The 27,769-nt window shown below is 51.7% G+C and overlaps 1 protein-coding gene across 3 annotated transcripts; it reads left to right on the forward strand.

The window, feature by feature from the left end:
- The first annotated feature begins 1,612 nt into the window (after window positions 1-1,612).
- Ripor1 (RHO family interacting cell polarization regulator 1) lies at window positions 1,613-27,769 on the forward strand. Of its 3 annotated transcripts, none has more exons than XM_051168614.1 (22): window positions 1,613-1,842; window positions 19,904-20,030; window positions 20,147-20,299; window positions 20,432-20,510; window positions 20,871-20,894; window positions 20,989-21,042; window positions 21,173-21,325; window positions 21,423-21,486; window positions 21,572-21,615; window positions 21,705-21,830; window positions 22,426-22,574; window positions 22,649-22,778; window positions 22,859-24,310; window positions 24,391-24,512; window positions 25,363-25,495; window positions 25,755-25,890; window positions 26,001-26,162; window positions 26,381-26,539; window positions 26,667-26,863; window positions 26,942-27,025; window positions 27,118-27,208; window positions 27,349-27,769. In XM_051168614.1, the coding sequence occupies exons 2-22, from the start codon at window positions 19,927-19,929 to the stop codon at window positions 27,444-27,446; spliced, it is 3,714 nt and encodes a 1,237-aa protein (XP_051024571.1). In that variant the 5' UTR covers window positions 1,613-1,842; window positions 19,904-19,926; the 3' UTR covers window positions 27,447-27,769. The 3 variants fall into 3 exon arrangements, with proteins under 3 accessions (XP_051024571.1, XP_051024570.1, XP_051024569.1); XM_051168613.1 differs by lacking the exon at window positions 1,613-1,842 and adding an exon at window positions 9,899-10,000; XM_051168612.1 differs by lacking the exon at window positions 1,613-1,842 and adding an exon at window positions 18,806-19,041.

Consider the following 27,769-nt stretch of genomic DNA (forward strand, 5'->3'; position numbering starts at 1 on the left):
TGCAGGACTTGGAAGTTGGGAGTGCTGTGGAAGTTCTGCAAAGCTCCAGCCTGGGCCCCTTGGGGATAGAAGGCCCCTGTTTTAATGAGGGTGCCCAAATCTAGGGAAAACTAACAATTCCACTGCCTCTCGTGATAGAACAAATCAAGGTTTTAGATAAGAAACAGCAGTGCCCGGGCTGTTCTCAGGTTTCCTGTGAGAAATCCTGGTGGAGAAGGCGCTGTTGGCTGGGTAAATGAGTCACCGGCTTTATAGGGCAAGGGAGATAGAAAGCAGATTCCAGGAAGTAAGCAAAGACGGATCTCGGGGAAAGTTTTCCATTCTAGTGTGAAGCTGTCAAGCCACTGAGCTGTGCTGGAAACTCAGAGAAAAACAGCATCAAGAAAGACTAGAGAAAGCTTGTGAACCCTGGCAGCTCAGAGGAGAGGGGCTCCGCACATCTGGACAATGCGGAACAAGCAGCCAAGATGGCACCATCTAGGCAAGGTAAGGAGAGAGTGAGAAAATATCTCAGTGCCCCCAAGCTTCTAGCCACTCACAATCCAGCGGGGATTTATTGAGCATGCACCACACTTTTATTAAGTGACAAGGAAGAAGGTTTGCAGGGTTGGGATAGGAGTAGGGGGCTGGGGGGAGGGGTGGTATGCAACTGTGGAGATTTGGGTGGCTGTTTTAAAGAACTTCAAAGATGGCAGTTTGGGCTGGGCATGGTGATGCAGGCCTTTAATCCCAGCACCTGGGAGGCAGAGGCAGGCAGATCGCTGTGAGTTCGAGGCCAGCCCGGTCTACAAAGCGAGTCCAGGACAGCCAAGGCTAACACAGAGAGACTCTGTCTCGGGAAAACAAAACAAAACAAAAACAAAAACAAAAAATTAAAAAAAAAAATGGCAGTTTGGGAAGCAGTGGCACCAGAAAAAACCTGAATGGATCCTTTGTATTCTATTTTCTAGTTGTTTGCCTCATGAGTTTGTTAAGATGGAAGGGGCACTTCCTCAGTGCCAGGTGACATACTCTTTGGCATCTTTTTGTTCACTAAACAGAGCATTTTGGTTCTTTTTACTGAGCTCGCTGAGCCAGGGACCTGGGTCTACCAGTGGGGCAGGCAGAGGACACAACAGTAGTATCAAAACCCAAGGCAGAGCCCAGTGTGGGGCACATACTTTTAACCCAGCACTCAGGAGGGCAGAGGCAGGTAGATCTCTGAGTTTAAGGCCAGCTTGTCTGATCTACAAAGCAAAGTCCAGGACACCAGGGCTACACAGAGACACCCTATCTTGGGGAAAAAAACAAAAATACTAAGGTGGGACCATGCATTCTCAGAGGAGAGCTCTCATGGTACTGGAAGTCAGTGATGGTTCAGAGGCCAGAGAGAATACCGAGATGACCTTACACTCCAGTCTGGCAGGCAGAGAATAGGTCTGGGAGATCAGTGCCCTTCAAGGCCAAGGCTGAGTGGGGGAGGTCCCACTCAGCACATTCCCTTCTGTATGACGGTAGAAATAATTAACCTGGGGGCCTTAACTGCTGCCACCAGCACCCTTTAGGAATTCCGGCCCTCCCTGAATGACGTGTGGCCAGCACTCCCACTGCATAGCCCTGAAGGCGAAGGGAGTCTCACTAAGATCTCATCAGATGTGGTGACCTGTGGTCACTGTATACCAACTCCTGTGGTGTCCTGGGACAGTTCTCTGGGTTCTAATCAGTCTGAGCTGATGGCTGCTGTCCCATAGGGACAAGAGCGCCTAGAACAATTCTCTTCCTGTCAAGTCTTATCAGGCCTTCAAGGATCCTAACTCAGTTCACAATGGCATCTTGGGGAGCAAAGAAGCCCAAGAGAGGAAGGTAAGTCTTAGGTCTCAGCTCAACTTGGCCACAGGTTTACTGTGATGAACAGCAAGCATGGCGTTCTCTCTCTCTCTCTCTCTCTCTCTCTCTCTCTCTCTCTCTCTCTCTCTCTCTCTCTCTCTCCCTCTGTTTTTTGAGACAGGGTTTCTCTGTATAACAGCCCTGGCTGTCCTAGACTTGCTTTGTACACCAGGCTGGCCTTGAACTCACAGAGATCCACCTGCCTCTGCAATCGTAGGCCACCACGCCCAGCTAAAATTTTTTCTTTTCTTTTCTTTTTTTCTTTCTTTCTTTTAAATTATGGCTTTCCCATCCCTAGGATATAATGGTTTTTAGTGTCTGGGTCTTCTGGGCATAGGTAATTGGACAGTCAGGCGACTCAGCCTAGATATGGCCCTGGAATAGGGTACTCTGTGTAAGAACACGCCGACAAGTGTAGTGATAGAGGAAACAAATTTAGGACATCTTGAGGGCAAACAAAAGATTCCTGACCAAGCCTGGAGTCCATAAGAACTATCCAAAAGACACTGGCATCCAGCTGAGACCTAATGGGTAAGCAGGTATGAGTCAGGTAAAAGAAAGCAGAAAAAGCACTCAGATGCATAGACCACCTGTAGTGACATAGAGAGATAGAGAGTAGGGACAATGCACTCAGGGAACACGAAGCTCAGTCTGGCAGGACTTAGGTCTTTCTGGAGGAGAACTGGTGAGAGATGAGGGACCAGTAAGAAAGTGAGGAGGGGCAGGGTCCAAACTATAGAGACAATCCACCCTGTGAAGACTGGACTAACTCAGGAAAACCAAGGACCCTAGGGCTAGGCAGAGGTTTCCGGTAGATAATTAAGGGCAGGGTGGTACAGGTAGAGGCTCACTTGGAGACAGGATTCAGTTGATGGGGCACCCCTGGTGTGGATGTTTGAAACTGTGTTGTGGATACTTCCCACATGGTGGCACCAAAAGGCCAACTCTGACAGGGCAGGGGTCCGTTTGAAAATCCTCACTGGTAAACCAGAGTCTAGGGTAGGACCGGATTGCCAGATGCCTGGTGTCTAGGACACTCCCCACCTCCACCAAGCTCTCCCTGCTACGTCTCTTTCAGATGATTTCTAACAGTAGGATGCACAGAGAAACAGCTGTGTGCCACACTCCCTAGCCTTTACATAGGCCAGGCCTACAGGGATCCTAGGGGGAAAGCTCATCCCATGACCTGGGAGAGGCAAGGACATTCCTCCCACTTGTCCCTTAGGAGAAAGGAGTCAGGAAGGAAGGAAGGACGCCCAGCCCAACTCCAGAGAGACACAGTCACCCCACCCCTTACCCAAACCAAACCAGCTGGGCCCGGCTCACTGCTCCCTCTGGAGGCTTGAAACTGGACCATCGAGGAGCAGAACAGAGACACAGCTGGCTGTGCTGGGTGAGTTCCCAGGAAAGGTGGCCTGCTTGGCCAGCCTAGAAACTTATACCTCCTAGTGCAGAAGCCAGCCTGGAGCTGTCCAAATAAGAAATGGCCACCTTAATTTTCAAAGCAGTGCCAAGCTTACTGAAACCTTTTGTGGTATCAGTAAATACAAATAGGGAAATTCAATCAAGAGAAATTACAACTCCGGGACATAGTGGTCTACTGGCACAGGGAGGTGTGGACAGCTCTCGTGGGCAATGGATGCAGATATGGGTTGTTCTAGAGCTTTCTCCACCCCGCTGTGCTTGTTGTGTTGAGGAACCCAAAACCCTCAACATATTAAACGATACATAATTCTCACTTGCCACCCAGTCCTGACTCTATTCTGACTTACCCTTCCCACTGGCCACAGACTACGGGCTACAGGCATTTGTCACCTCCTTCAGCCTCCCCTCACTGAAGCACTACATCATCTGTTCAGCTCCATTAAATAACTGAGTAATTGGCATTTTCAGGCACAGATCTTTTCCTGTTTGAACAACTATTTCATTGGGGTACATTTTCCAAAGGGGGTTAACAGGGAGCGGGGAAACAAGGCTTGTACTTGACATTCCGGTAATACTGACAGCATTACTCTGAAACCCACAAGCCAATTTGAAGGGAGGAAAAAGATATCTCATTGTTTATTTGTTGTTTATTAGTGAGATGGCGTGCCTTCTCAAATTACTTTTTTTTTTTTCTTCTAGTTGTTTTGAGACAAGGTCTCTCCTTGTGGCTTTAGCTGTCCTGGAACTCACTCTGTAGACCAGGTTGGCCTCAAACTCACATAGGTTCGCCTACCTCTGGCTCTCAAGTGTTGGCATAAAAGGTGTGGACCACCATGCCCCACTAAATCACGTTCTTTTAATGGTGCAGGGGATGGAACCTTGTATACGACCTTGTACATGCTAGACAAGTGCTCTACCAATGAGCTATATGTCCAGCCCTCAAGGTGAAACTTGAGAGAGTAAATGGGTAGGCATAGTCAAAGCACCAGAAAGAAGTTGCACCAAGAACCACAAGGTGGTAATTGTAAAGCTTGAACTTGTATATGGGGAGTATCCTTGGCCCATCACCTTTGACCTGCATGATAAAAAGTAAGATCTAATGCCAGGTGGTGCTGGTGGCCTTTAGTCCCAGCAGAGGCAGGCCTGTGTCTGTGAGCTTGAGGGCAACTTGATTCACAGAATGAGTTCCAGGTCAGCCAGGGGTACAGAGTGAAACTCTGTCTTAAAAAAACTAATCCCTCGGGAGGCAGAGGCAGGCAGATCTCTGTGAGTTCGAGGCCAGCCTGGTCTACAAAGTGAGTCTAAGCTAGCCAAGGCTACACAGAGAGACCCTGTCTGGAAAAAAAGAAAAAGGAAAGAAAAAAAAAAAAAAAGAAATAACTAATCCCACCCTCCAAGTAAGAGGGGCTGGAGGTGTCCAAAGGATGCACGAATGTGGGTAAGGGCATAACAGCCCCAGACTGAGTCCCTCTGAGCCCCCTTCTATCACCACCATACACTGAAGGTCTCTTGTAGACCGCTTTACTGGCGTGTTTTATCCTTCACTAGACATCTCATTGACATATTGACCATTGTCTCTTGCAAAAGCTGTCTCTAGCCTAGACCCCTCTTTCCTCTACCCACATGTCCAGCTGCCTTGTGGAAAGTCCCCTTCAGATGCTGCCTGCCCAGACTAACGATGTCATGGTCCTAAGTCGATTCTCCAGGCCTCCCCACCTCAATGAGGAAACTCCAAGGCCCAAGGCCCTTGCATCATCTAGGATGCTCCCCTCTCACCAGTGCCCTTGAAGCATCAAGCTTTGCCTCCCAAATGTTTCTTGAATTTCTCCCACTCTTCTTTTCCATTGCCCTAACTATACCCATGCCAGTATTAGCTCACCCAGAAATGGTGGCAAGGTCGTTGTGACACATACCCTACTGCAAAGCACAGATATGATATGACTCTAGAATCTGCCAGCTTAAAGCCAAGACTGTCATTACTCTAAGGATAAAGCCTTGCCCTTCACTTAGTGCCTAAGGCCCCTCATAGTTAGTCCCTTCACTAATGCATGCATAGTTCTCCAGGCATGGTGGGCTTTTGTTGTCCTTTAGCCCTGCTGCTATCCTACCTCACATGAGCCTTGAAGACATGGTCTTCACCTGCCAAGGAATCTCCAGCACCATGTCACACTGAGTACCCTTTCCTAACAACTCCCACTTACCTGTACATTCACACACACACACACTCATACATACATACACACACACACATACACACAGGCACACACACTTACACATACATACTTCCACACATATATACATGCACACATACACACACTTATACACAAGCACACCCACCCACCCACACTCATGTATACACACATACACATGCACACATACATTCACACAACATGCACACACAAGCACACACGTGTTCCCTCACATACTCATATATACACACATACATAAACACATACATGCACACACATGTACACATACACATGTATACACATGCCACACAATCTCACAGATAAACGTTCTTTATTTTGGTGAGGCAGGAAGTGGGAAATCTCAAAGATCTGAACAGGTTGCCTCAGGGACAAGGTGGTGACCTTAACTCTGGTCCCTGAAAGATGGATGGTTATGGTCTTGGATGTTTCCTGAAAGCTTGATAAATATCTGGCCAGTAAATGAATGATATCACCAAAGCACAGTGGTGGTGGTGGTGGGGCCTTCTATTTTATTTCTTCCCAGAAAGCAAGGGGAAGTTGTTTTTCTAAGAGTTATAACCTAGCTGGGAGTGGTGGCACACGCCTTTAATTCCAGCACTTGGGAGGCAGAGGCAAGTGGATCGCTGTGAGTTCGAGGCCAGCCTCATCTACAAAGCAAGTCCAGGAAAGCCAAGGCTACAAAGAGAAACCCTGTCTTGAAAAACAAAACAAAACAGAAGTTATAACCTGTGGGGGCTTGTGAGGGAAGCCTCTGTCTGTCTTTCTTTCCTTTCTTTTTCTCTTTGTTGTTGTTTTGTTTTGTTTTAACTTGAATGCATACATTGCCAAAGTGGAGCAGGTAGCACCATGCACGAGGGCCCCTGCCACCCTCAGATTCTGCTAAAGGGATTTTTCTCAGGCCTCACTCTACCCCTCCAAGAATGTGAGCTTTTCCAGGTTAGAAGTGTGCATGTTTCCTTGCTGAGCTTCAGCTTGAAGGCCAGTGCCTGGCAGAAGATGTGCTCGGCAACTGATGCCTCAATCAGGCAGAGCGAAACTGACTATGACTCAGGGAGCCAGTCTGGAACTCAGACCCAGCCCTTCCTAACCACGTGGCCTGGAAAATTGTGGCCTTCTCTTAGCTTCAGGTGTCTCCTCTGGCACGAGTCTCTGCTGCATCCTTCTAAAGCTTGCTTGCTAGTATCTGGGGAGAGGCCTGGCAGTTCTCTAGCATTCCATGGCCCTCAGATGCTGCCCTTCCTTCAGGGTCTCTTGGGAATCGAGATGTGCCCTCTGATCACTGAAGTCCAGTCGGTCCCTGGTGGTCACTTGGCTGTAGACAAGAACAATACACAGGAGGCAGAGGCAGGCGGATCGCTGTGAGTTCGAGGCCAGCCTGGTCTACAAAACAAGTCCTGGTCAGCCAAGGCTATACAGAGAAACTCTGTCTCGTAAAAACCAAAAAGAGAGCTGGGTGTGGTGACACAGGCTTTTAATCCCAGGGCTCAGGAGGCACAGGCAGGTGGGTCGCTGTGAGTTCGAGGCCAGCCTGGTCTACAAAGCGAGTCTAGGACTGCCAAGGCTACACAGAGAAACCTTGTCTTGAAAAACCTTAAAAAAAAAAAAAAAAAAAAAAAAAAAGAAAGAGCCGGGCGTGGTGGCGCACGCCTTTAATCCCAGCACTCGAGAGGCAGAGGCAGGCGGATCGCTGTGAGTTCGAGGCCAGCCTGGTCTACAAAATGAGTCCAGGATGGCCAAGGCTACACAGAGGAACCCTGTCTCGAAAAACCAAAAAAAAAAAAAAAAAAAAAAAAAAAAAAGAACGCAATTGATACACATAAAAAATAATTTTTTTCTTAATCTTATTTATTTAGAGAAAGGGTCTCACAATGCAGCTTTGGCTGGCCTAGAACCTGATATGTAGACCAGGCTGGCCTTGAACTCACAGAGATCTGCCTGCCTTTGCCTCTCAAAGGTTACCGAGCCTGGCAAACCTTTCTCTCTTTTTTTTATGTGGGGATTTTTCAGGTTGAGAATAAAGCTCAGCGGTAGACTGGCTGCCTAGCAAGTACCCAGCCATGGGTTCTACTCAGAGTACTGGAGAGGGAGAGGGTTTCTCAATGTGGAATTGCATGCCTTCAGTCTTTGAAAGAATTTCTCAGAAAGTACCTTTGATTAGCCAAGTGATGGCACAGGGACAGCTCTATGCCATTGTCACGGCAGCAACCAGCATGCTGCCTAAGACAGAGCACTGGGAATCGGGGGCAGGGGGAGCAGAGGAGAGAATGCATGTTAAAGAACCTGGAGGGACTAGGAACCAGGGGGAGTGGCACGTACCCTCAGTGCCAGCACTCGGGAGGCAGAAGCAGGAAGAGTGTGAGTTTGAGACCAGCCTAGGCTATGTAACAAGACCGTCTCAGTGGACCGAAGACAATGCAGCTCAGTAGAAGAGCACTTGTCTAGCATGTAGAAGGTCCTAGATCTGATCTCCAGAAGAGAAAGGGGGGTGGGGGGGGAGACAAGACAAGAAGGGAAGGGAGGGAGGGATGGCAGAGCAGATACTGATTCTTGCTCATTCACTTACTCATTCAATAAATAGTCTTTCAACTCCCACTATGAGCCAGGACAATGATGACCTCTGACCTAAAATACTCAGAGACCACAGTCAGGTCCCTCAATCTCACACACAGTGCCTCTACGTCCACGTGGCTACCTCGCGACCTCGTCCTGGTGCAACTCATGAAAGGACTTGGTCAGAGCTTGACAGAGTCAAGACAGGAGGCCGCCTGCAGAGAAGGCACTTGAAGAATGTCTTGTTGAAGGGGCGACTTTAGAGTTAGCCAGAGACCTAGAGATGCCAGCTTTGAGAGTTCAAGAGAGGCTCAACCCCTGGCCACAGATGTGTGTGCTTGGGCAGAAGTGGTGCTTTACAAGGTTAAGGACGAAGTACCTGGTTAGGTAATCATAAGAACCAGAGAAGGGATCTGGTTAAGAGCATTAGCTGCTCTCCCAGAGGACCTGGGTTCAATTCCTAGCACCCACAGGGCAGCTCACAATTGTAACTAATAACACCCTCACACAGACATACTTGCAGGTAAAACACTAATGCACAGAAAAATTTAAAAATAAATAAAAAGAAGAGCCAGGTGCTGGTGGTACATGCCTTTAATCCCAGCACTTGGGAAGCAGAGGCAAGCGGATCTTTTTGAGTTCAAGGCCAGCTTGGTCTACAGAGCACATTCTAGAACAGTAGAACAGCTAGGGATACATAGTGAGACCATGTCTTAAAAAAAAAACTGGAAAGGGGGTGGTGCGTTCACAATGGCATCCATCCAGGGCAAGAGTTTTGGGCGAAACCTGGAGAGTTGGAGAGCTGGAAAACTGAAAAGGGCTGAAGGTGTCTCTGGTAAAAGCGTGGGTCGTTGGTATCCCAAGAGTCCTACCATACTGGGTTGTTGAAAACAACCCTCAGGACCAGGGTCAGAAATCCAGGGACCTCTTAAAATACATCAAACCACTCGGGAGTATGCCTGACCTTCTTCTAAAGATGAAGTGCTGCAGAAGTCAGGAAACAAGGAAGCCAAAGGTGGAGGATCAGGGACATGGGGTTGGAAAGAGCTAGTACCATCTGATTAGTGGGAGGGGGAGGGTATTGGAGTCAGCCTGTTGGCCCCACCCCCACCCCCGGGTGTGTGTGTGTCAGGTAAGCTCTCTATTCCACAATAACCCACTTCTTGGCTTTGACCCCCATAGCCAAAGTGTGTTCCTGGTATGCCTTACCAGATCTTACCAGGTCAGCCACTTATATTCCAGTAGCAAAATCTGTAACTCCTCAGAAAACAGTACCCAGTGAGTGGTGGTGAATGCATGCATGGCTTGGCTATGAGCCCTGATTTGTTAGCTAGATAATGTCAGTAGAGATTGTCTGACCCTACAGCAGGAAACTGAAGCCGGCTGAAAAGGTGGGGAGGGATGAGGGGCAGGGCTTCAACCCAGAAAGTGTGGGATGTTAGCCTCCCTTATCAAAGCCTTTCCAGACCCTAATCATTTTCTCCAACCACCCCAACTCTCAGTATCAGTTCCAAGAACCTATTTATGGTGACAGGAAGGGGGCCTGAGGTTTTTAGAGCTCCAGAGATCTGGGTAAGAGGCAAGTAGGAGGGATTCCCGAGCGCCCCCTACCCCTGTTTTAAGGTCTGCAGTTGTTCCCAGGAAGCCGCCCAGTTCCCTCAGACGCCTTCGTTCCCCAAGGTCTCCCCTCCCACAAGCTGGCTGACACCCTAGGCAGACCATTCTGCCGGGTTACCCGTGAAGGCGGAGCGAGCTGTGGGCGCCCCTTAGGGGTGCGGGAGCCCGGGGGAGTAGGGGGAGCGCAGGAGGTGGGGCCCGGCGGGGCGGGGCGGCGGGACGGAGGGAGGGGCAGGCGCCTGCCGCGGCGACAGCAGCAGCTGCGGCGCGAGCAGGCCAGGCAACGCCGAGAGCACCGACAGCGCGAGGTCCTTGCAGCCCAGCACAACCATGTGAGTGTCCGCGCCGTTTCCGAAGGCCATGTCTGGGAGAGGGGGCGGGCGGTGTGGATCCCGTGCCTCCCGCACCCGCGGCGCCGGTCGGCTCCCGGACCCGAAACCGGTCCCGCCTCATCCCGTTCTCGCGACCCGGATCGCGCGGTGTCTTTCCTCCCCCACACCCCCATCTCCTCCCCGGGCGCGGAGAACGCTTCACCCTTCAAAAGCCACGGCCTCGGAGTCTGCCGCGCCCGCCGCCTCCTCCTTCCCTTCCCTAGCCAGGCCGCGGCGGCCGTGCCCCGGGGCTCCGCGGTGGGCAGGCCTGAGGGCGAGCCTGAGGCGCCTATCTGGGCCTGGGATTGGCTTTCTCCCCGAACCTGCGTTACCCTCTGCTGATCTGGGACTGGGAAGGGGGTACGGGGTGCAGGAGGACCTCCTAAATGAGCTAGTCTTCCTGGCCCTGGTCGATCTAAGCTGCTTTGGGGCCAGGCCTGAGGTGACTGAGCCTGCCGAGGCCATACACTCCACCCAAATCAAACCTGAAGCTGGAGGTCGTACTGGCAGCGGCCGGCGACCAGACCCTGTCCCTGGAGATGGAAGCGGTTATGGGGACTCAGCAAACAGTCAGAACGGAGCATCCTGTAAAACTGGTTTGGGGAAGGGGTTTGTTCACTAGGGTTAGAGCCCCGGAGAAGTCAACTTCAACACCCTCGGTCCTCCTATCCCTATCCCGAGTTAAGCCTGAGTCTGACCTCCCTTACCAAATCAGTTCTGATGTGTATGCAGGCTGGTCTCTCCTGTGTGCAATCTAATATAATAATAACGGTGCCCAGGCCACCATCTGTGTGGCGGTGCGCGTCTTAGATCCGCAGCATTCAGCTGAATGCAGCCTTCTGAGGAGGCGTATGACTGTCTGGCAGATGTACGTACTGAGCCAGAGAAGTTAACATTCTCAAGGTCACACAGCTGGGTTGGGGGTGAAGCAAGAATCCGATCTGAATCTTTGCCTCTGCACCATCCACCTTCCTAGTATTGACAGTGGGGGTGGGGAGGGAGAAAACCCGTAATAGAGCTACATAACACTACAGCTGGACAAGGCTCTACCTCCCACACGGTCCTGGGTCCTGTGGGCAACAGAGCGAGATGAGCAGTCCCGGGGCCTGGGTTTGGGTGGGTAGGTGGGGGGAGCACACAAGGCATTGGACTAGGTTCTGCCTAGGTGGAAAAGCAGGCGAGGAGAGTGAGGGTGAGTCAGAGCGTTCCCAATCTGCCACCGCTGGGACTGGCGTCTTAGCCAGACCTAGCCGAGGGAGGCCGTCCAGCTCTCAGAACGCGGCGGGACAGGGAATGTGACCAGCTGACCAGGGAGGAGGCTGGCAGGAAGTGAGGCCACCAAGCTGTCTCCACCCGGTTCCGGGGTGGGGTGGGGGTGGGGGGTCCTAGGCCACTGCAAGGCCCCCTCCCCTCTTCATTACCAGTTCTGGTTGGCGGCTGCCAGATGACGTCAGCAGCTAGGTTTGGGGCAGTTGCCATGGAGACAGGGACAGGCTTCTGCGCGAGACCCCTCTCCTCCCTTGCAGCCACTCTTTTGCCTGGGTTATTTATAACTTCTGTTTACCTCAGTCTACTGTGGCCCTACAGCTGAGTCGGGCTGGACCCAGAGACTTGGAAAGGCTGTGGCTAGCGTGATCGACCACTGCGTTAGATGGACAGTATTGTAGGTCGGACTTTCCGTCTTGGCACTCTGGAGCTATTGGGCAGAGTTGGCAGGAGCAGAGACTTCTGTGTCTTAGCAGCCAGCATCCACCGGCTGAGATAGTTCCTCTCCCTTAGCTCCTGGTTAGGGGTGAAGATGGAGCTGTTAGCCCTCTCCATCCACACCAACAGGAGAGATCCTGCCTCCCCCAGAAATGACCAGTCAGATGTACATTCTCCCTGGCCATTTAAGCGGCGGTCACCGTCGTGGTTGGTGTTATCAACAGTTACTCGTCACAGCAGAATCCTAGGATACCTCCATCCTTCTTCTGTTCCAGGGAGCAGCCCCCAGCCCACGCATATGGTACCATGATGGAAAAGGAAAAGGAGAATCTTTAAAAAATTTTTTTTAATTTTTATTTTTTTTAGGTTTTTCGAGACAGGGTTTCTCAGTGTATCCTTGGCTGTCCTGGAGTTGCTTTATAGACCGGGCTGGCCTCGAACTCATAGCGATCTGCCTGCCTCTGCCTCCCGAGTGCTGGGATTAAAGGCGTGCGCCACCACACCCGGCCCAGGAAAAGGAGAATCTTAGGTAGTATAGGGGACCCAGACTTGTGTTCTATGACTTAGCAGGCCAGGATCCTGTTCCAAAAACTGGGCACCCCAGCCTCTTCACTCAGTTCCCTCCTTCCTTCATCTCCCGGGTGCTCAGGTAGTGGGGGAGGGCCCAGGAAATTACAGTAGAAGGCAAGCAAGAGAGAAACACAGAGAAACTGTGGCCCCAAGACCCAGAGAGCATAGACTGGCGGGAAGATAACCCCCGGAAAAGAGCTACAACTAGCTATGTGGTCTTGAGGATCAGAGAGAGGAAGCCATAGAGGCGCCAAAAAAGGGGGAACCAACCCCTGGCGGGCTTCCTGCAAAAAGAAGTTAGGGGGACAGAAGAAAAGCGAAGGCGGTAATGAGGCTAGGAGTAGTGAGAAGAGGGGGCTGGGAATGTGTCTCAGTGGTAGAATGCTTGCCTAAGGTTCTTAGTTTGATATCTCTCTCTCTCTCTCTCTCTCTCTCTCTCTCTCTCTCTCTCTCTCACACACACACACACACACAGATGCACTCACACACTCACACTCACTAGCAGAAAGGGATGAGTTTTGCTGCTCAGATGCTAAGAGCCTTGAGTGTGGCAGGAGAGGTTACAGTTACTAGAGAGGAAGACAGAGGCCTGGGAAGGAAGCATACTTCTTTATTCTTAGGGCAGCAGGTAGCTGTGAAGAGAGAGAGATTTGAAACATTCAGAGTCTGGGATCTGAAAGCCCAGGCTTGGATCTGGATAAGCTAGTATTCATTAGTAACACAGCAGCTAGCATTTGCTGTGTACTACTCGGCCGTCTCCCTCCCCTGAACGCTCCCTGTAGATGGAGGTGTCTCACTTCATGCTTCCGGCAGTGGCTGTGGTTATCATCCTCATTAGATCTGAAGGCCGAAAGCTTAAGTGTCCTACCCAAGGTCATATACAGCCAGGTGACCTCGGCTGTGAAGCAGGCCTAAGAAGACTTACCTATGGCTTTAATCCTGGCTCTCAGGCGAGGCCAGCCTGGTCTACAGAGTGATTCCAGGGAGCCAGGGCAACACACAGAGAAACCCTGTCTCCAAAAACTTAAAAAGAAGAAGAAGAAGAAGAAGAAGAAGAAGAAGAAGAAGAAGAAGAAGAAGAAGAAGAAGAAGAAAGACAGACAGAAAGAAAAGGACTTACCTAGTCTTTGCTGGAATTAAATGATCGTTGTTCAGCATAATTCAGTAAACATCCCTTTAAAAAGGGATATCACCGGCTGTGGTGGTGCACGCCTTTAATCCCAGCACTCGGGAGGCAGAGCCAGTGCAATCGCTGTGAGTTCGCGGCCAGCCTGGTCTACAAAGTGAGTCCAGGACAGCCAAGGCTATACAGAGAGACCCTGTCTTGAACAACCAAAAAAGAAACACTTAAAAAAATATATATATGATGTTTTTTTTGTTTGTTTGTTTGTTTTGGCATTGGTGACGAGAGTTTTCAAGACTGTTGTTGGTAAATACAAACGGCTGATTGAGGGACCACAGGGAGTCTACTAGGAGGCTGCTGTGAGATTCCAGGGTAGAGTCGCTAACAGCTTAGACCTGATGTGAAGGTGCAGATTCTAGAGACTTTAGTTTTATTTTTTGAATTTTGTGACAGACTCTTTGTAAGTTAGCCAGGCTGGTCTTGAACTCACTTTGTAGTTCAGGAATCCCTGAACTTTTGATCCTTCTGCCTCAGCCTCCCAGGTAGATGGGATTAATAAGTCTGTTCCGCTATGTAACACTGGATCCAGAGACATCTAAAAGCTAGACCCGCTAAGAGTGGGTGATTGGGTGGAGGTGGGGTGAAACTCACAGCAGCACCGGGGGGTGACTCCCAGTTTCTGTTCTGAATGACTGGGATATAGATAATAAGACTGTCATGGAATGGTTAAGACTGGAAAAATGTAAGCCAGGCGTGGTGGCGCACACCTTTTATCCCAGCACTCGGGAGGCAGAGGCAGGTGGATCGCTGAGAGTTCGAGGCCAGCCTGGTCTACAAAGTGAGTCCAGGACAGCCAGGGCTACACAGAGAAACCCTGTCTCGAAAACTAACTAACTAAATAAATAAATACTGGAAATGTAGCCATTTCAGTCCAGTGGCTTTAGACTCAGCTCATCTCCCTTTGCAGGCCACTGCACATTGTCAGTTAGTTTGTGGGGAGACATCTGGGGGGGGGAGTTGGATAAGCAGGCCTGATACAAGAGTGGTTTGGCTGACAATAGATAAGGATGCTGACAGAGAGGTACAGAGCCCAAGAACTGAGGCAACAAAATCCATGTGGGGATGAAAACAGAAACAGGTCCTCTGTGGGAAAAGAGAACGTGTGGCTAGGGAGGGAGGTAGAAAAACAGAAGTATGTTGCTTCTTGAAATTTAAGGGAAGGAAGTCAATACTTTATTGAGATCAAGCAGGATAAGGACTAGACATTAGATAGTGAGTTGATTCAGCAACAGAGAGAGGTCATTGTTGACCTTGTCAAGACAGGAGACAGGAGGGGTGGGTGCAGAAAGCCGGCCAACATGGGAAGAGGAGTAGGTGGGTGTGGTGAGGAAATGGAAGCAGACCATTTTTTCCAGAAACTTGACTCAGAAGGAGCAGAGCACTGAGGTAGCTAGAGCAAGATGCAGGACACGGACACACAGGGAGGCATTTCCCCCCCTATATTTATCCATTCACTGTGTGTGCGTGCGTGTGTGTGTGTGTGTGTGTGTGTGTGTGTGTGTGTGTGTGTGTGTGTTTCTGCATGCCCAGGGAATGAATCCAAAGCTTTGAACATACTAAGAATATGCTTCACGGAACTACATCGTAGACTCCCTGTAGTTATTTTACTTCATTCCAACTGTATAATAAAATCTCATGCATGCAGGAAGTAGCTAGGTACCATGACATACACCTAAGACCCAAGCGTCTCAGAAAGCTAAGGCAGCAATATTGTTTGAGCCTAAAGAATTTTGAGGTTAGCCGGGCGTGGTGGCGCATGCCTTTAATCCCAGCACTCGGGAGGCAGAGGCAGGCAGATCGCTGTGAGTTCGAGGCCAGCCTGGTCTACAAAGTGAGTCCAGGATGGCCAAGGCTACATAGAGAAACCCTGTCTCGAAAAACCAAAAAAAAAAAAAAAAAAAAAAAGAATTTTGAGGTTAGCTTAGGAGCCTATAGCTAAGACTCCATCACTCCTAAACACACACACACACACACACACACACACACACACACACACACACGTCTGTCCTGAATGTGCTCTGTGCTGCATGGAGCGTACCTATCTATGATCAGGAAGTAGAAGGTTGCTAACCCTTCAGGAGACCCCTTCTGCCTACTTCCAGTTACAGCCTGAGGATAATACTTCCTCACGCAGCGTTTCATTATTGTAACAAAACACCATGACCAAAAGCAACCTGGGGAGGAAAGGGTTTATTTCATTTTCTGCTTCCAGGTAACAGTTCATCACTCAGGGAAGTTGGGGCAGGAACTCAAGTAGGGTAGAAACCTGGAGGCAGGAACTGAAACATAAGCCATGGAAGAATGCTGCTCATGGCTTGCTCAGTGTGCTTTCTTTTTCTTTTTTCTTTTTTCTTTGAGACAGGGTTTCTCTGTGTTAGCCTTGGCTGTCCTGGACTCACTTTGTAGACCAGGCTGGCCTTGAACTCATGGCAACCCTGTTTTCAGTTTGCTTTCTTATATACCCCAGGACCACTTGCCCGGGGGTAACAACACTACCCCCAGTTGAGTTGGGCTCTCCCACATACACCATCAATCAAGAAAATATGGCTGGCCGTGGTGACACACAACCTTTACTCGCACCACTCAGGAGGCAGACGCAGGCAGATCACTGTGAGTTTGAGGCCAGGGTGGCATACAAAGTGAGTCCAGGACAGCCAAGGCTACCACAGAGAGACCCTGTCTTGAAAAACCAGAAAAAAGAAAAAAAAAAAGAAAGAAAGAAAGAAAGAAAAAAGAAAATGCAGAGCCAGTTATAGTGGCATCTACCTTTAATCCCAGCACTCGGGAGGCAGAGGCAGGTAGATCTCTATGAATTCAAGGTTAGCCTGATCTGCACAGCAAGTTTCAGGCCAGCCAAGCAAAGCTACACAGCTAGATCCTGAAACAAAACAAAAACAAAACCAACCAAACAAAAACGTATTGCCTACAGCCCAATCTGACGGAGAGAGATGTTCTCTCAGTTAAGATTCTCTCTTCCCAGGTATGTCTAGGCTTGTATCAAGTTGACAGAAACAATCAAGGACAATTACTAATCTGACTTCTGCCACCATAAGTTGGTTTTGTATGTTTGTTGTTGTTCTGGTTTGTTTTTTGAGACAGGGCCTCGTGTAGCCTGGGCTAGCCATGAACTTCTGATCCTTCTGCCTCTGCCTTCTGAATGATGGGATACGGGGGTTGGGCCACCATGCCCAGATACTTTCATGCTTGTTTTTGAGCCTCATTATAAAGGGAATCATATATGTCTCCTTACTCCTTGATATACCTCTAAGATTTGCTCATATTACTGCATGTGTTTATTTTTCATTATTTTAATCACACAGTGATTTTGTTATTATTGATGGGCATTTGGATAATTTTCAGACTTGTTTTCTTCTCTTTTTTTTTTTTTTTTTCTCCTGAGACAGGGTCTTTCTGTGTACTCTTGGCTGTCCTGGACTCATTTTTGTGGACCAGGGTGGCCTCGAACTCACAGATATCTACCTGCCTCTGCCTCTCTGAGTGCTGGGACTACAGGTGTGCGCCACCGCAAACCCAGTTTTTGTTTTTACTTTTAATGTGAGAGTGACTTGAATTTACTGGTGAGTTGAAGAGGGAGTCAGACATCTGTCTTCTCTGAGAAGGGAGAGAAAGATTAGAGCCACACAGAGAATTTCCCAGGTAGGAAGTGAGAACTACCTGTGTTTGAGGATTGTACTGTGATTCCAACCAGGCTGCTGTGCCAAGACCTCTGGGCTCCAGCCAGGCTTGAGTGAAGGAGCTGCAAGGACAGGGAGTTGGTTTGCCAGGGTTGGTTTCTGCTAGGGAAGACAGAAGAATAGGGTGCTGTGGACACTAACAGGAGGCAAGAGATGGAAGTGTGGCCGTGGATGCAGGCTAGGATGAGGGTGTACAGAGAGGGTAGAGGAGGGAAGGTGGGAGGGAGCAGAAGAGAAAGCAAGCAGAGGCGGACTGTGATCTGTGGGCACAGCATTGTCTGTGAAATTCTGGGTTGTATCTCCAGTGGACTGGCACATGCTGTCATTCAGTGTGTGGCTCAGTATCTGAGTTGTGGGCTCAGGGCACCAGCAGTCTCAGGCAACAAGCAGATGCTGTAGTGGTGATGGAGAAAAACTGACAGGGCTGTGGTTTAGGATAAGGGCATTCCAGAGCAGATAATAAGGGCAGGGGAGCAGAAAGATGCAGAAAGGCTCGTATTAGGTGGGCAGTCCACAAGAACACAATTCATGCTGGATGTGGACAAAGGATATTCAAGCAAGAGGTGTTGGGATCAAGAAAGTCAGTACCTGGTGCACGTCTTTAATCCCAGCACTCGGGAGGCAAAGATAGACGGATCGCTGTGAGTTCGAGGCCAGGGTGGCCTACATAGCAAGTCCAGGACAGCCAAGGCTAACACAGAGAGATCCTGTCTCAAAAAAAAAAAAAAAAAAAAAACCCAAAAGAAAAAGAAAGTCAGTACCAAGGGAACTCAGGACTTGAGGAGAGCGCCCGGGTCCCTCTTCATCCTAGCTTCCACTATAAGGGGAGGTCCTGGCTCGGTAGTAGGACCTGAGCCTTTGTGGATGTAAAGGCCCTTGAGATTCTTTGCCCCCAGCTCTCCTCCGTGTCTTGGAGCAGCACGTCTTGCTCCCCACCCCTTCAGCTCCCCTCTCTTCTCAGCTTTTTCAGAATCCTTACTATCCAGCGTCATCTGTTAGCGCAATCCCTGCATTCACCCCCCACCCCTTTCCCCTTCACACACATAGAACCCAGCCTTTCTATGTTGAATCTTTCTCAGAAGCCTCTTTCTTTCTTTCTTTCTTTCTTTCTTTCTTTCTTTCTTTCTTTCTTTCTTCCTCCTCCTCCTTCGGCACAGGGTTTCTCTGTGTAGCTCTGGCTGTCCTGGAACTTGCTCTATATACCATGCTGGTCTCATAGGAATCTACCTGTCTCTGGCTCCCAAGTGTTGGGATTAAAGGCGTGCACCACCATCACCTGTCTGTTTTTGTTGTTGTTTTGTTTTGTTTTTGGTCAACAGAGACTTTGAACACTTTTAATTTTTATGTGTATTGGTGTTTTGCCTGGATGCATGTCTACATATAAGTTTCTGTGTCTGTGTGAGGATGGAGTTACAGAAAGCTGTGAGCTGCCATGTGGCTGCTCACCTCTCTAGCCCCTTGCATACCTTTCTATTACTGAACCCCATCGTCTCTTCATTCTGCCTTTCCATATTCATTCTAGTGTTCAGCTTCTTCACAGGCACCCCTGACCCCAAACCCTGTGTCAGCCCACTCCGGAGGAAAGCCCCTAGTCACCCCTTGCAGCAGACCAAGGTCAGGTGCCCCCCTAGTCCGGGAGACCAGTCCCGCCCCATCCCGGCGGGCTGAGTCAGGAGGCAGGAACTGGGCGGGCGGGAGGCGCAGAGAGCAGCCGAAACCGGGGCCAGAGCCGCTGGCATTGAGCTTGGAGTCCAGCGGGGCTGGTACAAAAAGCCCCGCTCAAGCGGGACACAGTGGGTGAGCGCGGGTCGGGGGCCATCCGGAACCTACTATGAACTCCAAAAAGAAAGGTAGGACTCGGCTTGGAGCTGTGAGGTCTCCAGAGATGGCCACAAGGGATGCAGACGGGATTCTGGGGGCCTAGGGCGTGTGTTTCGTTGGGAGTTGGTTGGGGCGGGGGTTCGGCCGTGGACTCCTTCCCTCTAAGGGCAGGAGAAGCGTGCGTCCATGGCTCCGTTTCCAAGTCAGGTCTATAGCAAAGTGGAGGGAGGCGGGGCACTTCTCTGTGCACTGCTCCCCGCTCTGGGAATCCCCGGCCGCCTAGCCCGGAGGACGCTGGCGTCTAGGCGTCTGTTAGTCGGTGTGAGTTGGGGGCACTGTTTACATTGGGCAGTGGGTTAAGGGCCAAACCTGTACCGGCCAAGGCTGTCTCTCAGCTCTACTAAGATCTGAACCCGTGTCCTGCCCCATGACCTCCCACGGCCTACCGGGGTGGTGGTACCCGAGTTCTCAGTCCACTTGTGGGGGGGGGGGGCGGTCCGGGGAAGGGCTGGGGATGCCGCCCCGCCCCCGGGTAAACAGGCGCTTCCGCACATTCTTTGTGCGCCCCGCCCCTTTCCTGCTCCTTCCCAGCTGGAGGAGGGTCCCCGCGCGACACCCCCTTCCTGCCCCGCGACAGGCGGAGCCCGCACCTCCGCAGGAAGTAGGGGCCGAGCGGAGGCCACGCTGAGTCCGAGGCCGAGTCTCCAGCCACTGCCCTGTCATTAGCACGGGGGCCAATGAGGCTAAGTCTGCCAAGGCTAGATGGAACCCACTAGGGCAGCTGTACCTGGCGACCAGGGAGGGCCTGATCCAGCTCTGGGACCCTGCCACGGGAAGGGGGCTTCTTCAGGGACCCGATTGGTGCTAGACACATACCCCCGCCACCCTCAGGGAGCCCCGCGCGGACTCATTCCATGATGTCCCTGTCGGTGCGGCCGCAGCGCCGCCTGCTCAGCGCCCGGGTCAGTAGGAGCCAGTCCTTCGCAGGCGTCCTCGGCAGCCACGAGCGCGGGCCCAGGTACGCGACAAGGGGTTTATTGGGGTTGAGAGAGTTAGATGGGGTTGGGACTGGGTATGTAGTGAGGGTTCTGGGGATTCTTGCTGACTCCTTTCTAAAAGCAGTCTCTTCTTCAGGAACTTCACCGTCTTTAGCCCGCCAGGGCCCCCACGGAAGCCCCTAGTGCTCTCCCGAGTGTCGAGGATGTTTTCTGTGGCCCACCCAGCCCCCAAGGTGCCACAGCCAGAGAGGCTGGACCTGGTGTACACTGCCCTTAAGCGGGGACTGACGTAAGCAACACCCTCCTTATACAGTGTCCGAGGACTCCACCTAAGATTCTCTCTGCAAGGCCGAATCTCCAGCCTTGCCCCAGCCCCCTGTCAGCTGGATAAGTTGACTCTTGTCGTTTGCCTCTCCCCCAGGGCCTACTTGGAAGTGCACCAGCAGGAGCAGGAGAAGCTCCAGGGCCAGATAAAGGAGTCCAAGAGGAATTCCCGCCTAGTGAGTAATGATAGGAGATGCCCTGGACCAATGTCTGTAGCGTAGGGGCAGGGCAAAGCAACCTTGGGTATATCCGGCTGGGTCCCGGGGTGAGTTGGTAGGAGTTTCTATCCCAGCTTCTTTGGAGTGCACTTTATGCTTGAGACGTAGTGCCTTACAAAAGTTTACAGTGGGAGAGTTCAGGCCTTACTCATGGCAGCAAGAGATTATATTGCAGTGGCCCAGGAGAGTGACAGGAGAGGGCTGTCAAAGGAAGGAGAAAACGTGTCTGTTGAATCCTGAGGAATAGCTGCATGGGCAGTTACCTTCCTGGGGCTCTCCTCATGCTTTCTAAGTGTCTCTTTTTATCTCCCTCTGTAGGGCTTCCTGTATGACTTGGACAAGGTAAGTATATGTATATAGGATAGTACTGGGAGTTGGCTCATAGGGAAAGGGCGGTCCTGGGACTTGGGCTCTTTCTGACTCAATTCTCCCTTAGCAAGTCAAGTCCATTGAACGTTTTCTTCGACGACTGGAATTCCACGCCAGCAAGGTACTTGTTCAGCGTGCACGCAGAGTGGGGTGTGGGTGTGGCTATCATAGGGAATGGGGAAGGTCCACCAAGGGCTACACTGGTGGCGAGGCTCAGTCCCCTCCTGCTGTCCTTATCGTCACCTTCCCAGATCGATGAGCTGTATGAAGCATACTGTGTCCAGCGGCGTCTCCGGGATGGTGCCTACAATATGGTCCGTGCCTACAGCACGGGGTCCCCAGGCAGTCGAGAGGCCCGAGACAGTCTGGCCGAGGCCACTCGAGGGCATCGAGAGTACACAGAGGTGAGAGATGAGGACCATTGTGGCAGAGGCACAAGGTGTGGGCTGGTGAGAGGAAACCAGTTCTTCATTCGCTCACATTCTTACCCCTTCCTCCCAGAGCATGTGTCTTTTGGAGAATGAGCTGGAGGCGCAGCTGGGCGAGTTTCATCTCCGGATGAAAGGTACTGAGTTGTAGAGGCAGGAGAGAGGCAGGAGTGGGGATGCTTAAGGCCCTCAGCATGGCTCATCTTCTCCTTTTGTGCTCAGGGCTGGCTGGCTTCGCCAGGCTGTGTGTGGGCGATCAGTACGAGGTATGAGGCTGTACATGAGAAGAAAGCTGGGGATGGAAGGGTTACAGTCCCAAGAGCTGCTTCACACACACCCTGCATGTCTCCCCCAGATCTGCATGAAATACGGCCGTCAGCGCTGGAAATTACGAGGCCGAATCGAGAGTAGTGGAAAGCAGGTGTGGGACAGTGAGGAAACCATCTTTCTTCCTCTACTCACGGAATTCCTGTCTATCAAGGTGATTTTCTCTGATCAGATCCATAAGACAGCTTGAGCCGGGCGTAGTAGCACACACCTTTAATCCCAGCACTTGGGAGGCAGAGGCAGGTGGATCCCTGTGAATTCGAGGCCAGCCTGGTCTACAAAAGCGAGTCCAGGATAGCTAGGACTGTTACACAGAGAAACCCTGTCCCCGTGAACCTGTTATCCTGTGGTCTCTCATCGCTCTAGGGCCCTGTAAATGTGACTCTGTGATCTCTATAAACCCTGTAACACTCCTTATGTGGGCCTTGAAAACAGTATCTCTAACTCCTATGCCTCATGATTTCAATACTGAGACCTTCTCATGGTATTTGGACCTTGTGGATATTTGATTTCCTGAACTCCCGTGAGACTGTGGCCCTCTAATTCCAATGACACACACATGGACTTCTATGACGCTCGTGTTTCCAGACTGCCTCCATGGCCCTATGGTCCCTAAAACACTCATCCTCAAGTAATCTACCTGGCCTCATGACCCCGCGACTATCTTAAAACCTCTATGCAAATTCAGGTTTCTGAATGCCCTAAAGCCCCTGCACTCACATGACCCCTCCATGCACTCTTGGTTACAGGTGACAGAACTGAAGGGCCTGGCTAACCATGTAGTTGTGGGCAGTGTCTCCTGTGAGACCAAGGACCTGTTTGCTGCCCTGCCCCAGGTTGTGGCTGTGGACATCAATGACCTTGGCACCATCAAGCTCAGCCTGGAAGTCATATGGAGGTTGGTGGGCACGAAGGGCTTAGGGCAGAGCAAAGGAAGGTCGTGGCACGGCTAACGTCCTTTTCCCTTCGCAGTCCCTTTGACAAGGATGACCAGCCCTCCGCCGCTTCTACAGTCAACAAGGCTTCCACCGTCACCAAGCGCTTTTCTACATATAGCCAGAGCCCACCAGACACACCGTCACTTCGGGAGCAGGCCTTCTATGTGAGTCAGAGTTCAGGCCGCAGGTCTTAGCATCTCCCCAGGCCTTACCGATGCGACCCTGAAGTGTACTTTTCTCTTAGAACATGTTACGGCGGCAGGAGGAGCTAGAGAACGGGACAGCGTGGTCCCTGTCATCTGAATCTTCAGATGACTCATCCAGCCCACAGCTCTCAGGCACGGCTCGCCACACATCAACTCCCAAGCCTCTGGTCCAACAGCCTGAGCCCCTGCCCATCCAAGTGGCCTTCCGAAGGCCAGAGACCCTCACCTCTGGCTCCATGGATGAAGAGTCAGCTGTCACCCCAGCCCTGGTCAATGGACATACCCCTTATAGCCGGACTCTCAGCCACATCAGTGAGGCCAGTGTGGATGCTGCCTTGACTGAGTCTGTGGAAGCTGTGGGCTCAGAAAGCCTAACCCCAGGACCTAGCCCACTTGCACATCCAGATTCCACGCACACGGAACATTTAAGTAGTGTTCCTCCTATTGTAGACACTGGCCTTTCTGCCACAAGACCCACCCTCAGTACAACTGGCCCTGCCCCCACATCAGTAGACCCTGTGTCGTCTACACAGCTAGACTTAGCTCACAAAGCCACAGAATCTGGCCCTTCTGAGTTGCCAAGCCTCACACATACTACTACGAGCCCTACCTATAGTGCTATAAGCACTGTTAACAGTGTTCCATGCCTAACGACCACTACAGATTCTACCCACAAACCTGTGCCCTCTGCCCTCGCTTCTGCAGGCTCTATCCCCAGTGTTCCAGACCTAATCCAGGCCACCACAAGCTCTACTCACACTACTCCAACTCCCACCAACACCACTATAAGCCTCCCTCACACTACTGCAAGCCCTACACATAGCACCCCAAGCCCCATGCACACCACCCCAAGCCCTACCCACACCACAGTAAGTACCACCTACACTACTCCAAGCCCCACCGACGCTTCTCCAAGCCCCACCAATGCTACTCCAAGCCCCAGTCACAGTACCTCTACCCCTACTCAAAAGGCCAGGGTGCCAACTCATACCACTACGAGTCATACCACTAGTGCTATGGGCCCAGACCAGACCACTACAAGCCCCATTTCTACGACTGAAAGCCCTTCCCTTTCTATAGACCTTGCTATAACCTCCAGTTCCTCTGCAGACCCCACAGTCCCAGGCACCGAACCTCTACCCTGTAGTCACCCTGCCTCCTCTCCCTACACTAAAGTAGACCCCACAGCATCCTGCACCCCTTCTTCTGATTCAAAGCCCGTCACAAGCCCTGCCCCAGATCCCTCGCAACAAAACCTTAAGAGCCCAAGTTCTTCTCCCTCATCCATAGCCCCTGCACCCCAACACTCAGAACTTAGCCTGACCACAGCTGCTCAAGTCCCAGTCCCTAAAGCAACTGGAGGAGCTGGGGACAGAAGGCTTGAAGAGGCTCTGGGGACCCTAATGGCTGCCCTGGATGACTATCGTGGCCAGTTCCCTGAGCTGCAGGGTCTGGAGCAGGAGGTGACTCGGCTGGAGAGTCTGCTCATGGTAAGGAGGCTAGGCTGGGCAGCAGAGGGACAGTTGCCAGCTGGTGGCAATAGTTCTGACACCCCCCTTTACAATCTCAGCAGAGACAAGGCCTGACTCGAAGCCGGGCCTCCAGCCTTAGCATCACTGTGGAGCATGCCCTGGAGAGCTTCAGCTTCCTCAATGATGATGAAGATGAAGATAATGATGATCCTGGGGACAGGTGAGGGGGGCAGGCAAGGCAAGACTGGGGACTTAGTGGGGCAGGCAGGGATGAAGGGGAAGAGGTAAAGCAATGTAAGGCAGAAGAGGAGCAGATGATTTGGGAGAAAGGCAAGATGGGAACTCGTGAGGTGAGGCCAGGTAGAATGCATGAGGGTGGGCTTGTGGCAGCAGCTGTGTCTTTCCCTTGTATACCTCATGTTTCTTTGATGCCCATGTTATTAACTCCATCTATCCCAGTGTTTCTGGCCACCCTGCTCATCTCAGCAATGTCTGCCTCCCCTGCAAGTCCCCATCAGCCTGCGAGCCTCCTGCCTCTCTTCTTTCCCTTGACCTCACCTTGGACCCACCCTGTGAAGGAGCTCTTTCAGTGCCTTCCCGTGTACCCTGTGTCCCCCAGCATCAGCCCTCTCCATCACGACCCCGACTCTCCCGGAGGTCCAGGCCTCTCGGCTCTCATTCCTGGAGTAGACTTTACCGATTCAGATCTGAGACCCCCACCCGGTCCCTCCTCCCTTTACGACTTCCTAAGTTTCCATCCCAAGCCCTGCGTCCCCTGCAGTCCACATTTTATAGACCATCCCGCCAGCAATCTTGCTGGCGCCCACCACGGGGCCGGCAGCCCCTATGGTCCTAGTAGGCGTAGCAAAAGGCAGACAAACTATAAAGACCCCACATTTACCCATTGCTGGTTGCAGCCTCACCCTCCCGCAAGTCCTCTGTGAACTCTACCTATTGTCTGTGTCTGCAGATTGTTCTTCCATCCTGGGTGGGAGGAGCCTAATAAAAATCAATTGGTGACCAGAAGGTGATGTGTGCTCTTCCGGTGGTCGATTCCATTTTTCTCTCAGGCCCATAAGCAGCCCAGAGGTGGTGTCAGAGGACAGACTAGACTCATCGAATGCGCAGTCTCTAAGCACAGGGTGTCCAGCCCTGGATGCTACCTTGGTCCAGCACCTGTACCACTGCAGCCGCCTCCTGCTGGTGAGGGGATGATACCCCTCCCTCAACCCCTTACCCCAAAGAGCCCTTTACTCCATCCCTGGGCCTCTAAACCTCTTGGTTCCACATTCCCAATGCCCCGAGGTCCTGGTATTTGGAGCCTACTGAATGTAATACCTCCTATACTCCTCCCTTCTACTTCAGCCTCTCCCAATGCATGCTGGGACCTGTACTCCCCTAACTCCGTCCTCCCCAACCCTTACCATGAGGTCTAAATTACTTGACAACCCCTGTCCTCTAGAAACTGGGCACATTTGGGCCCCTGCGTTGCCAGGAGGCATGGGCTCTGGAGCGGCTGCTGAGGGAGGCACGCGTGCTCGAGGTAGTGTGTGAGCGCAGCAAACTGTGGGGGAATGCTGCCACATCTGCCCAGGAAGGTAAAGACCTCTCGGGCTTGGGCTCTGGTATCCTCCTGGAGTTCGCACCTAACCAACTCTTGTCTGTGTGCCTGCCCCTCCTGCTGATGGGTTGTCCTCACCCCTCACAGTGGTGCAGTTCTCTGCCCCTCGGCCCGGCTTCCTGACCTTTTGGGACCAGTGTACAGAGGGACTCAGCCCCTTCATCTGCCCTGTGGAGCAGGTGCTCCTCACTTTCTGCAGCCAGTACGGTGCCCGTCTTTCCCTGCGCCAGTCAGGCTTAGCCGAGGCTGGTGAGTGGGCCCTTCTTTCCTTCCTCAGTTCCCTTAGGGGAATCCTCTTCAGCCCATACTGACCTACAAGTTGAGCACTGAAGAAAACTAGTGAATGCTTGTCCTCAGAGTAAAGTGTGAGCAAGGAGTCCCTGGGCATGAGCTAGAAGGGGTGCGATCTCTTCCCCCTTAGAGACGTGTATCTATCCCGACTCAGGTTGTGGTACTGTCTTCCTCAGTGTGTGTGAAGTTCCTGGAAGACGCCCTGGGGCAGAAGCTGCCCAGGAGGCCCCAACCAGGCCCAGGGGAGCAGCTCACCATCTTCCAGTTCTGGAGTTATGTAGAAGCCTTGGACAGTCCCTCCATGGATACCTTCGTGACAGAGACCGCAGAGGAGGGTGAGGCAGTGGCCCTGGCCACAGAATACTGGCCCCATGGGTGTGAATGATGAGATGTGAGGACAAAGCATGACACCCCAAGAGCTCTGCCAACTTGTTGTGGCCCCTTCCCCGCTATTTCTTTTAGTGTTACTGGTACAGAACCTGAACTCCGATGACCAGGCCATTGTGCTGAAAGCTCTGAGGTTAGCACCAGAGGGGCGCCTTCGAAGGGATGGGCTTCGGGCTCTAAGCTCCCTGCTGGTCCATGGCAACAACAAAGTCATGGCTGCCGTCAGCACTCAGCTTCGGAGCCTGTCACTTGGTCCTGTCTTCCGGGAAAGGGTGAGTTTGGCAGGATTCTTTGGTGGGGGAGGTTAAAGAGCTCCCAGGATCTAAGTCTGCCATCCCACCCTTGCTCAGGCTCTTTTGTGCTTCCTGGACCAGCTTGAGGATGAGGATGTGCAGACTCGAGTGGCCGGATGCCTGGCTTTGGGCTGTATCAAGGTGATTTCCCTGCAAACCTCCCTAACACTCTCACTCCAGGGCTGTTCTTCCTAGTTACACTGAACATGCCTCAATGTTTTGTTCCCTGATAGGCTCCTGAGGGTATCGAGCCCCTGGTGTACTTGTGCCAAACAGACACAGAAGCTGTGAGGGAAGCTGCCCGGCAGAGCCTACAGCAGTGTGGTGAGGCTGGGAAGTGGGAGACACGAGTTAACAGGGTTTGAGGACATCTTGGCTACTGGGAGAAGGGTGAGGTAATGCTAAGGATGGGAAGACCTGGAAGATGCCAGGGCCACTCATGACCTTATGTCTGCTCATTGTAGGAGAAGAAGGACAGTCTGCTCATCGACGGCTGGAGGAGTCCCTGGATGCTCTGCCCCGCATCTTTGGGCCCAGCAGCATGGCCAGCACAGCATTCTGAATGCTCTCTAATCACCCACCAGCTCCCAGTGCTCCTTCCCCCATTTTCAGGGCTCACCAGGCACTGGCAGGGAGGGTGAGGGCTGGTTCCAGTCACCTCTCCCCACAAACTCCTATCAGTGAAAATCTAATATATTCTGTTGCCCCTGGGGTTGGTAGAGTGCCTGAAAGGAAGAGCCTCCCAGCCTTGGTTCTGCAAACCCTTTGCCACAGATAGTGTCAGGGGCCTGGCCATCTGGTCATCTTGTTTGCCTCACCACATCCCTTGGTTTTGTATTTTATTTACAGAGTTTTACAGAAAATAAAAAAGCAAAATGTGTTTCC

This window comes from Acomys russatus, chromosome 26 (genome assembly GCF_903995435.1).
Source record: "Acomys russatus chromosome 26, mAcoRus1.1, whole genome shotgun sequence".
Lineage (NCBI taxonomy): Eukaryota > Metazoa > Chordata > Mammalia > Rodentia > Muridae > Acomys > Acomys russatus.